Source organism: Gastrolobium bilobum, unplaced genomic scaffold, assembly GCF_033153095.1.
Source record: "Gastrolobium bilobum isolate Gb01-03AN ecotype WA unplaced genomic scaffold, APGP_CSIRO_Gbil_v1 utg35429, whole genome shotgun sequence".
Taxonomy (NCBI): domain Eukaryota; kingdom Viridiplantae; phylum Streptophyta; class Magnoliopsida; order Fabales; family Fabaceae; genus Gastrolobium; species Gastrolobium bilobum.
This window is the reverse complement of record NW_026895783.1, coordinates 121,101-133,255: the sequence shown is the minus strand read 5'-3', so window position 1 is coordinate 133,255 and position 12,155 is coordinate 121,101. Positions and strand designations below refer to the sequence as shown.

The 12,155-nt window shown below is 33.2% G+C and overlaps 1 protein-coding gene across 3 annotated transcripts; it reads left to right on the top strand.

Moving 5' to 3' along the window:
* Positions 1–2,295: 2,295 nt before the first annotated feature.
* LOC133295993 (uncharacterized) lies at positions 2,296–4,560 on the top strand. 3 transcript variants are annotated; one of them, XM_061494941.1, is made up of 5 exons: positions 2,296–2,505; positions 2,598–2,688; positions 2,808–3,280; positions 3,751–3,976; positions 4,241–4,560. In XM_061494941.1, the coding sequence occupies exons 1-5, from the start codon at positions 2,500–2,502 to the stop codon at positions 4,258–4,260; spliced, it is 816 nt and encodes a 271-aa protein (XP_061350925.1). In that variant the 5' UTR covers positions 2,296–2,499; the 3' UTR covers positions 4,261–4,560. The 3 variants fall into 3 exon arrangements, with proteins under 3 accessions (XP_061350925.1, XP_061350924.1, XP_061350923.1); XM_061494940.1 differs by lacking the exon at positions 4,241–4,560 and having other exon boundaries at positions 2,601–2,688; positions 3,751–4,234; XM_061494939.1 differs by lacking the exon at positions 4,241–4,560 and having other exon boundaries at positions 3,751–4,234.
* Positions 4,561–12,155: the final 7,595 nt, after the last annotated feature.

The following is a 12,155-nucleotide window of genomic DNA, read 5'->3' as shown; positions in this document are numbered from 1 at the left end:
CATATAAATGTGAGGACCCTAAACTCAATGCCTTAAGATTTTGGGTTGAAATATCGGGTCGGACCCACTTGATATGATTGATCTAATTTAGCTCATTGGTGGTGGTTCCCGCCAAGGGCTCCCCCTGAATCCGTCTAATAGTCATGTTTGGCTTGGCCCAAGCCTAGTAAGAGTCTAATTGTTAGTCTGATTTGACCCGTTTATAATAAATAAATGGTCTGGCCTAGTCCATTAGTCTGTTAATTTTTAACTTCTAAGCAGAACGATAAATCAACTTTACAAAATACTCAAATTCTGTTGTTAAACCGAAAATCATAACTTCAACGTCCAAACAGAATCATGAATCACAACAAAACCCATACAATCTGCATTTAAGTCATTTTCCAAAGCAAAATGCTCAAACTAAATAACGTATATTTCTTCAAATCCAACAAACAAATTCATACAATGTAAATTAAAATAACTACAAGAATCCAACAAACATATCATGATTCTTGTAGTAAGTATAACTTCTCCTAAAAACCTTTTAATATATTCATATACACAATCTAACATGCTGAGATGTTGGTTCCTTCTACATAAGAAATAAAATCAGATTTCTATTAAAATTAATCGAATATAATTAAGTTATGAATAATTTCAATTGATTAAATTTATATCTTTTATTTTTTCTTCAAGGCATACTTATTCTATTTTATTTATTTATAATAAATAGTACAATATAGACCGGCCTGTAGGTTTATAGACTAGATCTTGTGAAAGTGGACCTACAGCCTTTTTATTAAACAGGCTTTTTCAAAGATCAAACCCGATCTATTTTACGAAATATACTAAGTCAAATCTGACCTGACGTAGGCCGAACCGTAAACCCCTGTAAGCTGGCCTGGCCCGGCCCAATTTTACCGCTACTTACGCCCATCCCTAATCTTTCCTCATTGGAATTATACTATGGCCCATAGTTTCTAAGGTTGGAAAAGTGACACATCAGGGGGTCCTCTTCCTATTAGATCCCAATACAAGGGACAAAAGGAACCTCAAAGACTCGAACAATAAAAAAAAAAAAAACAAAAAAAAAAAAAACAGCATTAACAAAATGGGGTTTCAAGATCATTGAGTGAGTGTATGTGATTATTCCAGAATACCAGTTTTAAATTGTCATGTCTAGCTCACCCATGTGACATTGACGGTTCCACAATTTGTACCCACGAGAATTCACCGCTTACTAAAATATCTTCTGCAAGCCCCACATGCTTAACTGCTATACATATTCAATCAACTTTTTCGTTCATATATCCCCGAAGCAGCATCATGTGCAGACAAATTTCATTTCTTAATCTAAGTTTCTGTTCAAGTTCCATGTGCCTACCAAAATATTGGGCACTTTCTTTATAAAGTATTGAGTAAGATGTTGTGTTTGTATGTTTTTATCTATCAAAGTAACAAGGGATCAGTAGTTTTAATAATATTTTATCCTCTCTCTTTTTCTCTAATTGCAGGATATTTTGTTAATTGTTTAGATCAATTTCCGTGACAGCGTATAATTTTTCTTTTTATGATTGAGCATCCAATTTTATTTTATAATTTTGTTTCCTAACCGTGTTCTCACCCAATTGGATAAGACTTCTTAATTCTTCTCGTGGCATCGAGGGTGAAAGTTTTTGTTACTAGTACCCAATTAATTTGGCCTAGGAATCGAATCTTAGACCTTTTAGCCACAATAGTTCTCAGGCACAACCAATTTACCAACTATGTCACCCCTTGAGTTGAGCATCCTATGTTTTACTCTATGCTACATTGTTACTTTTGGCATGTTAATAGGCCCTAAGACTTCAAAGGCATGTTACTTTGGCATAACTCCAAAGATAAGGACATAATGAGATCATAATTGAGATCATTACTTGGGATTTCGTTACCAAAATGATTGAGTCAATCTATTAACATTTTATAGACATTGAATAATTGTCTGCTTCATTTCTTTTTACCATATTGTTGTTTGTAGCTTTTCACTGAAGCAAGATGAATAGCATTGCTCATCTTGGATGCAAATTCCAATAATTGATTGAAATCCACACTAGTTCTAGTTATTTCTGCATCTTCATTTGAAACTATATTAATGTCCAATTGGTGGTCCACATAACCTGAGGTCCAAATATATCATAGACACATATATACAAGTGTATGGCTGAAACATCTTGTTTCTTAATTAAATTTTAAGTCCTTGGTCTTAATATACACCACTTGATCATGTTATATATAATAAGCCCCATGTTACTCAGAATCATAAGCCAACTATTCCCCACTCACTGCTTGGTTGTCTCACCATCTTCCTTAGATTCACTACAATTTTCTTTGTCTTCATCTCACCAAAGGCCTCAAAGACTAGACAGGAATCTTTTGCAAACAGACAGCACAGATAGATCTGCAGTGCTGTTCATTTGACTAATACAGTCATCACACACACACACACAAAAATAGTACATCAAAGTATCCACAGTAGGCATGCAGGTATGCTTTGTTATGTGATGATATTATATATAGTGGAATACGCAGCATGCATTATTCACATCAAAGCTAATAGCTCTTTTGGTGTGTAATAGCAGATTCTTCAATGGCTTTTTAGAGGGGAACACGATCAAGATAGAAAGAGCAGGACCTTCAATATTCCACCCAAAAGGGAAGATATCAATGGTAAGATTGACTCTTACATGTTTCTCAACTCTTATTTTGTTTCTGACTAGGCATAACTTCTTTTCTGATTTTAATGAAGAATTTAATGCAAATATATCTTTATTTTGGTGTTCTTTCAGAAAAAAATGCTAAAGGGAAAGAGATAAGTCTACTAAAGCGTGATAGATCATATAAAAGAACAAAGAAAATCGAATGGAACAAGCATGGCAGCAAGAATTTAAAGATATTCGCTTTCATATATAGAAAAGACATTCCAAATTCTTGGTTTTATAGCACCCTCAACTTAAAGAGACTTGGAAGCCTTAATAGAAGGCATTTTGTGCACTCTACAAAGATGAAGAGAGAAGAATCATCCAGAGAAGTTGGAATTGTTAACAAGGCAGATTCAGCTGCTCATGTAGGAAACAAGGTTTTGCCCATAACTGAGGTACCATTGTCATCCTCAGCTGAAAGAAGTGTCCAATGTGATACCATAGAAACTAAGGATCAAATTAAAGGGGATAAAAAAAAGCCTATGTCGAGAATGAAAGAGCTACTTAGATGGGCTGCTTCTGCAAAAACAGACAAAGTAGGAAAATTCAATGGAAGAAAGGTAAATTTTCGACCTCTTCAATCACCCTTAATTATTTTTCAACCCTGCACATGAGATACATGACTCATAACCGTGTGTAGGTAGATAATTCACTTATATTGTCAAGTTTCAATATTGTAGCCAAATGAAATTGCCATAATGATGAAAAAGTTAACATACAATAACTAGGCAAAAAGAATTGAAAGAAGGAAATAAGCCACCCTTTTATTTTTTAAACCAAACTAGTCTAATTGGAGCACTATGGAACCCATATAGAGGCGACTTTCTCAACATCATTTTTTCCATTCTTAGGCTCGAACTTGAAATATCTGATTAAGGAAAACAAACTCTGAACTAATAGTTGTTGGCTAAGCCAAGCTTTTATTTAATCCACAAAACAAGATTGAGTAATCTTATGTTTGAGATTTTGCTAATACTCATTCTTAAGCTTAGTAGTTTCTAAGGAGAATTGATGATGAAATTCTTATCAGATTTTAATGTTCCGAAGACGTGGAACCCTGAAAGCAGTACCAGATGATGATCAAGTTTGCAGTGATTCACCCAAGATCAGTTTCAGATGGGATGTGGAAAGCTGCTCCACCACTTCCTCTTCCTATTCAGCTATCTCAATAGCTTCCTCATCAAGACAAAACCAAATTGCAGGAACTGGCCACATCACTTGTAGAAAAGGAAACTGGATCACAACAGACTCTGAATGTATGCCAGCTTGTGCTTGTGCACCATTTTTTTTTTTTATTCTAAGGACGAGCCTCGAGCATAGGTAAAACTGCTCTTTGGTGATTGAAAAGTCACAGGTTTAAATCCGGAAAACAGTCTCTTTGCAAATATGTAAAAGTAAGACTGCATGTAAGGATTGTCCTTATTCTACTCTTACTAGTCGGGGTTTAATTGAGAGTTTTTTTTTTATTCTAAATACTTTGACTTATTCTTTCTTCTCCCATCTTTTTGTTTGACGAACAGTTGTGGTGCTGGAACTATGAAAGAATGTGTCTACAGCAGATATTCCAAGTGTGGTGAAGTGTTAGCAGGAAATCTACATCATAAGTTAATGCTCTAAATATGTGTCTTGTTAATGGCTAATTTCTATAAGATATTTCTTAGAGATTTAATTTGATGTAACTTAATTGAAAAATAGAAAGAGCAAGAAGCAAGAGAAATAGATATGTAATATCAGTAATTAATGATATAAATGTATTAGATGGTGATCAAGCTGATCCTACCATGTTCATGACATGAGAATGTTTGGCATTTACATTATTAGGGGAATATATTAAGTATTTGTGGACTGACCTAACTAACGTGGAGATTTACAAGTGAGTGGGACCACTTCCTTTAAACCTGTAATAATCAGCATTCATGATTATCGGAAATGAAAGTTTAATGTCATTTATATGTTAGTAGCATAGAAATCTTGTATAACTAACATTACTAATTTTTTTTTTAATTTGTAGATATAACAAACATTAGTATTATGAAATGCATGGGGGGGGGGGGGGGGGGGGGGGGGGGGGGGGTTGGTTGTTTTATGGTTAAGAAATTTGGGAGTGGGGACTCAATTGGTTCGAGTAATTGGGAAAAGACAAGGGGCGTGAGTTTAGTTTTAAAAAAAAAAATTAATTAGATTCGATGCCTTATGTATCAATGTTATTGAAGACCGTTGGTGATGTTATATCACTAAGAGATTTGGACTCATGTAAAGAACAGAAGGGGTAGATAATCAAAATTATCACTGTGCAATTATAAATATTAAAAACAGACTTACTTGATATGTATGAAATAGACACAATCAGAAGAATGAAAAAATGCAGTATCAGAGGCAGTAAGATTGGCAGCGTTTGCACTTACACTAGCCATTTCTGTTACACAAACAGAATCCGAAATTAATTACACAGATTAATTTATGACACTGATTAATAACACAGATTAATCACACAGTAAATAAAACAGAAACAGTATATAAAATAAAATACAGAATGTAATGATCACAGGTTCAAAACATCAAATTGTCTTAAGATTGTTATTTAGACAGTGGGTGATGTTATATCACTAAGAGATTTAGACCCATGTAAAGAACAGAAGGGGTAGATAATCAGAATTATCATTGTGCAATTATAAATATTAAAAACAAACTTACTTGATATGTATGAAATAGACAGAATCAGAAGAATGAAAAAATGCAGTATCAGAGAAATAAAATTCGAGCCCACAGAACGTATCTTTTTAAGACAATTTACCCCCTCACTGATGCCAAAGGTTGATGGACACTTGTCTCCCAGGATAGAACGGATTTCGTCTGAAGAGTGGCGGCACTACCAGTCAACAGCTTAAACGAACACAACTGAATGCCAGAGGAAATCACACCGGAGTATGAACAGAATATGCAAACCGGAAGGAGAAAAATTCCGGCAGGGTTTCAGTGCAGGAAAAAATTGGATCCATTTTCTGAATGTGTCAGTGTCTATTTATAGACACTGACCGGTCACGATGAACAGTTGCCGACGGCGAACTGCCGTGTCTGACGGCGGCGAACGGGTGCGACCGGTGACCGTTCCGACGAATAGGTAAAACTAGTGACCGGTTCGGCGAGCAGATACAGCCAGTGATCGGTTCGCGAAGGGGAAGAACTGGTTCAGTTCAAAATTGCTCAAAAAACCGGCGGGTAGAAACGTTTGGGTTCGAAATTTTGGAGGGAAGCAACAGATACATTTTTGGACAAAATATTAAAAAAAATTATTTAAAAAAAATTATTTTTATTACACAAATATGAACTGAACCGATCCGAGTCGAGCCGAGCGCGTGTGTGGTGGAGCAAAGCCCACCTAGCTCCTCCCCCAAAATGTGTAGTGACCCAAAGGGCCAATTTACGAGAGTAAGGTGAGAGCTATAAACTCTCTCACTTCTTACTATTTGTCCAATATGGGACTTGTTAATACCCACACATCTCTTCATCTTCTCTTTTCTCTTTTCTTTATTAACCCACTTCTTATTCATAACCAATAGATTATTAGCATAAATTTCAACAATTAAATATTTAGCTAAGAAATGGACTACATATATGATATATCCAATAATGTTTCGAGATAACCAGATGTCATGCATAGGTTGCACCACATTTTTTAACCAAAAAAAAAAAACTAGAAAGAACTTATGTGTTACAGAAATTCTATTTATTTTGTTACAACACACTTAGCGTTTAGAAGTGTTTTCAATTAACTGTTTAACTTATTTCATAAGAAATTGGCATATACCAGTATTTTATTAACTGTATATCTGTTTCATTTAAGGGATTTATATCTATCATATCACATGACACCAACAATTTTCTTATACACACAACATTTTGTGGGGCCCACACTTTCTAAAGCAAAAAAAAAAAAAAAAAACTAAACACGCAAAACGAATCCCTATAACTTTCAGAATCACTTTTCCTACAACATAACTCTTATAAAACCCTTCATTTAATCTGTTTTTTTTTTTTTTCGCAAGTTTTTTTACAAAACTTTATAAAAAGTAATTAGGTGATTCTTTATGCATTGCACAATACATTACTCCAGCTTGGGCGATTAGCTTTTTTTCAACACTGTTATTTTATTTATTTCTATAATTAGTTTTAAGTGAATTTAAAGTCCAATTTTTTTTCTTTTACATTTTCTACAATATTTTCTCTTCAGATTTTTTATAATTTTAATTTTTTTTCTCTAAATCGATATATTTTAAGAATAAAGCACTGCAATATTTTAAAAAAAAATACGTGTTATATAATAATATATTTTTCATAAAATCATAAATAAATTACATTCTCCTGTCATTTTTCAATAATTACATAACTGAGTTATTTCAAATATTATTAAATAATTGTTTAAGTAAATAAATGTTATGGAAAATTATTAATATAAAATTTATGCACTAAATGTTAAAACGCTTATATAAAATAAATTCATGTTGAATTAATTATTGATACATTTTATTTTGAATGAACATTCGGTGACTTATAAATCAAATTTGACTCAAAAAGATATATATATATATATATATATATATATATATATATATATATATATATATATATGGAGGGGTTATATTTACAACCTAAATAGTTTACAAACTCTTACAACCATATCTTAACCGTTGATTTTCGTCAATCAACGGTTGTCATTTATTGTGAATTAATAATTAATTAATAAATTTGATTTACGAAAATCTTAACCGTTGATTGACGGAAATCAACGGTTAAGATATGGTTGTAAGAAGTTGTAAATGAAAATAGGTTGTAAATATAACCTTCATCATGTATATATATATATATATATATATATATATATATATAGGGATAGGATATTGTGACACCCAAGTTATGTTACGCCCATGTGACACCCAGTCAATCTCATCGTTAGATCGCTTATGTTGATCCAACGGTTATATTTATTTCCATCTTTGTATGGTCATGATTTACCAAATTTAATATTTGATATTTATTTCTACCTTTGTATGGTTATGATTTTCTATATTTAATGCTTTCACTTTAAATTTGGGAAATCATGACCATACAAAGATGGAAATAAATATAACCGTTGGATCAACATAAGCGATCTAACAGTGAGATTGACTGGGTGTCCCATGGGTGTAACATAACTTGGGTGTCACAATATCCTATCCCATATATATATATATATATGGGTTATGTTTATCTCATTGAAAATAGGTTGTAAATATAACCTTCATCATGTATATATATATATATATATATATATATATATATATATATATATATGGGTTATGTTTATCTCATTTTACATAAGATAAACAACTTTTCTACACACACAAAAAGAGGTTGGGTCTCACCACTCTTTTTTCTCTCTCCTCTTACCTGTGGATCCCACTTATACTTTTATTTTTACAACATGAGGTAACTTTTTTCCTACAACATAAGAAAAATATATCCCTATATATATATATATATAGGGAAAATTATTTTTGTAGCCGCTTTAGGTACAACAACGACAGGTGTATGATTATGATTCCCCACAATTAATGCTTTCATCCTTTGTATGATTATGATTTCCTACGATTAATGTTTTCATCCTTTGCATGGTTATGATTCTCCGCATTTAATGCTTTCAAGTATATATATGACAAGTATTTGATTGCTGCACGTACAGCCGCGGCAGAAATGTAAACCCCATATATTTATTTATATATATATATATGTATATATATATATATATATATATATATATATTAGCGATGATGATTAAGTGATGTGTAAACAAGCTTGCATGCATTAGGAATGTGTAAAATAACCAAAAAGTTGAACTGAACCGTGAATCGAACTGAACTGTACTTAAAATAACCAGTTTTTAAAAACCAGTTAATGAACCGAATCAAATTTTAAAGAACTAGTTCATGAACTGAACTGATTTTTAAAACGAGTTCAAGAACTCAACCATTTTCGAATCGAACCGTTTTCAAACCAAATCGAAACGATTTTTATTACTTTATTTCTTTAATTTTTTTAATTTTTTTCCTTTTTAGAATAGGATTGACCCAAACTGCATCTGAATCAAATCGAACCGTTTTTAACCAAACCGAACCATTTTCGAATCGAACTGATTTAGTTTCGAATCGAATTGATTTTGAACTAAACCGAACTTTTTCAAACCGAACCGTTTAAACTAATTTGATTCGATTTTTTTAAAAATTTGATTCAAGTTAACTCATGCATACCTCTTACACGCACCTCCAAATATGGTGGCGATGTGGCCTAATGTTAGATATTCTTTTAAGACTAAGGGCATGTTCTCTTGTAGTTTCTTTGAGCAATTCATGGTATTTCTCTTGATTCCCTCCAATCTTTTCTATTGAACATGAATCGCCGTATTCAATGAGAAAAATTTTAGTTCACCGTGTTCTTTTTTATTAAAAAGGGGAAAAAATTCTTTTTTTATCCATGTTTATTTTTATATTTCTTTTTAAATTGAAAAATATTTTCATTTTTAATAAAAGAATGCACCAAAATCGGTACTCCCGATGCCCCAAATTTTTCTCATATTTAGCATGCCCAATTCAACATAGTATGCTTTAATCTCATTTTGCAATTATTTCATCAATGCCTTTAATGACATGACAGTCCTTGATAAAGTAAGATCTCATTTTACCCAAACTTTCCAACCATTCATATTTCTTTCTTTTCTTCTGAAAACCAACCATTCATATTTCAAGGTCACATCTAAACCTCCTTAATAAATGCGGATAAAGTCTTGTACCACAGTTTGGGTAACTGCAACTCCTGGTCTTAGATTCAAACCCATTTTTTAGTCAGAACAAGCATGTTAAAATTGGGCCTAATTCTCTCCTTATCCATTTTTCCTTTACTCTGTTTCTCAGCATTGGACCATCTTCCTTTTTAATACCTTCCTAACAAGCACCATGTGTACATTTTGTTACATTCTCTACCTCACTATCCTCCTTTTTCTTCTTTCTTCGCTTATATACATGTTTCAAATGCCCATTAATGTCCTTCCCTCACCAGCAGGATTCATGTTTAAGGGTGACTTGGTGGTGAAAATATTGTGATCCGTGTTGTGTTTATGGAAGAACATTTTGTTGTTCCCATTTATGCATTCTAACCAGTCTCTACTAAACACTCCATTGTGTCGTTTTAGTTTTGATTGCTCATTTTGACATAGAACTTTTCTGATAAGATCTTTAAAAAAAAATTGTAAGGAGATTAACCTCATTTTTATTTTTATTTTTTGAAGAATGGAAAGAGCATTTAGAATGTAAATTGAAGTGATCACTATGTGGTTTGAAATATGCCTTAAGGCAATGATACATATAGTTCTATAATGTTTTTGTAAAGGACTTAAGGAACTATATAGTTCTATAAGGCAGATTAGTGCAACTATATTAAGACCAATGGGAGCAAGTTTATGATTTTTCGTGTCCAATGTTGTTGATGTGTGCATTGCGTTTTGCTTATTTATTACATGCTAGCAGTGACTTAAACATGTTATATGAGATAAAGCAACTGTTGTCCAGCCATTTTGATACAAAGGATCTTGGTGATGCCCTATTGTTTTAGGTATACAAATCCACCGTGAAAGATCGTTGGATGTTCTTAGTCTGTGTAAAGAGCCTTGGAATACACCACCCCAAAAGCTAGCTCAAAGGGTGGGAGTGCCCCTTGGGTGGGAGTGTCCAAGACCTTATAAACTCCGCATTAGTTGCACATACAACCAATGTGGGACTATATATCTCAACACGCCCCCTCACACGAGAGCCCATTGGGCTTGAAGAGTGGACAATGCAACAGGCCCAGCCTACCTGTGCTAAGAAACGCCACAAGAGAAAGTGGGGGGCGGCGAAGCTCTGATACCATGTAAAGAACCTTGAGATACACCACCCCAGCCTACCTCGAGTTCATAACACCTTTAAATAAGTAATGAAAAGAAAAATAATAGAAATTAAAAAAAAAATTCTACAAAAATAAAAAGATAAAAGTAATTAAAAACTTGATTAAAACATCTCTAAAAGCCCAAAAAGATATTAGAACTTAACACCCCGATTCCAAAGGCCGGCCAAAGTTTAAGCCCATTATCAGTGACCCTAAGAGGTGGCAAAGCAGGTAACTCGTCCCACCCTACTATCAATCAGTCAAAAAATGAGCCACTCCGTCTTGTTTTATTTTTTAAAGTAGATTGAAAAACTCAGTACAACCAAGTTGAACCCATTTTGAAAGTAAAAAAATAAATAAATAAATAAAGCGGTTGGCAGATTAAATGGGTTGGTATGTTATAAAATGAAACTCATCCCACCCCATTTGATAGATGGAGCCGAACCCATTTTGCCACCTCTAAATTATTTGAACCTAGTGCTCTATAGATTTGCTTTTATGTTGGAAAATTTGTGGTATACAATGCAACCATTTGGTTGGCTCTGCATAATGAGGAAAATCCATTTTGATGTACCATGGCAAGGCGAGGGACAATCAATGCGGGGAATAAATCTTTGGTACTACTGCTGTACCTAGATTAAGTGTGCATCCCATGAATGAGAGCTTTACACATCAGAGGAGAGAAAAAAAAATTCACAGAAAAAAAGTATTTTAGCTGACATATAATATTTTCATTGGTGAGATGCACTGAATCTTTGGTACAACAGTAGTACCAAAGATTTATTCCAATGCGGGACTCAACTTTCCTTCAACATAGATGTTCCTGTCTAACGATTTTTCAATGGTAGCGGGACCTCTTGTAACGTGACTTTAATCTTAATGCCCAATCTATAAAGTCTCTTCTCTATTGAGTTCATCCGCTCCTCTAATCTCTCTATTCTTCCTTTTTGGATGACAAAAGAAATAAATGTTGATTTTTATTTATCTATATATATGTCATAAATGCCAATAACACACTACCCACCTAAACAGTTCTAGAAAATTTATTGAAAAATTACACATCGCAACCTAACTCAAGATAAGCATAAGTTTAATGCCTGTATTTGTGGGTTTAGCATTTAAGCTTTATGGCTAGGTCAGTTACAAGGACCCACAGCAATATGCATTTAGTCACATGGGTTGTGATTGTTAGTTATAGTTAATAAAAATTTAAGGGGATGGTACTCCCTCTAAAAAATTAATATTGTATCCTTTTTAAATTAGAAAAATTATGTTAAATATTATAGAATAAATAATAAACGTGTTGCCTTAAGGTTTTTGGGCGTGGTTTCTGCATGAGTCCATGAAACATGCCGGAAACTATTATATAATTTTATGTTTGTAGATGAAAGATGAAGCGAGGGAGAAGATGTTTCTGGATAGTAACGCAATTATTACGTAGATACCACCCCTTTTTTTTTATCCTTTTCTCCTTATTAATTA

What these genes read in the sequence shown, in the direction of transcription:
- LOC133295993 (XM_061494939.1), top strand. An exon ending in CAAAAGGGAAGATATCAATG is followed by an intron (nt 2,689 to 2,807) that starts GTAAGATTGACT and finishes GTGTTCTTTCAG; the next exon opens with AAAAAAATGCTAAAGGGAAA. An exon ending in GAAAATTCAATGGAAGAAAG is followed by an intron (nt 3,281 to 3,750) that starts GTAAATTTTCGA and finishes AATTCTTATCAG; the next exon opens with ATTTTAATGTTCCGAAGACG.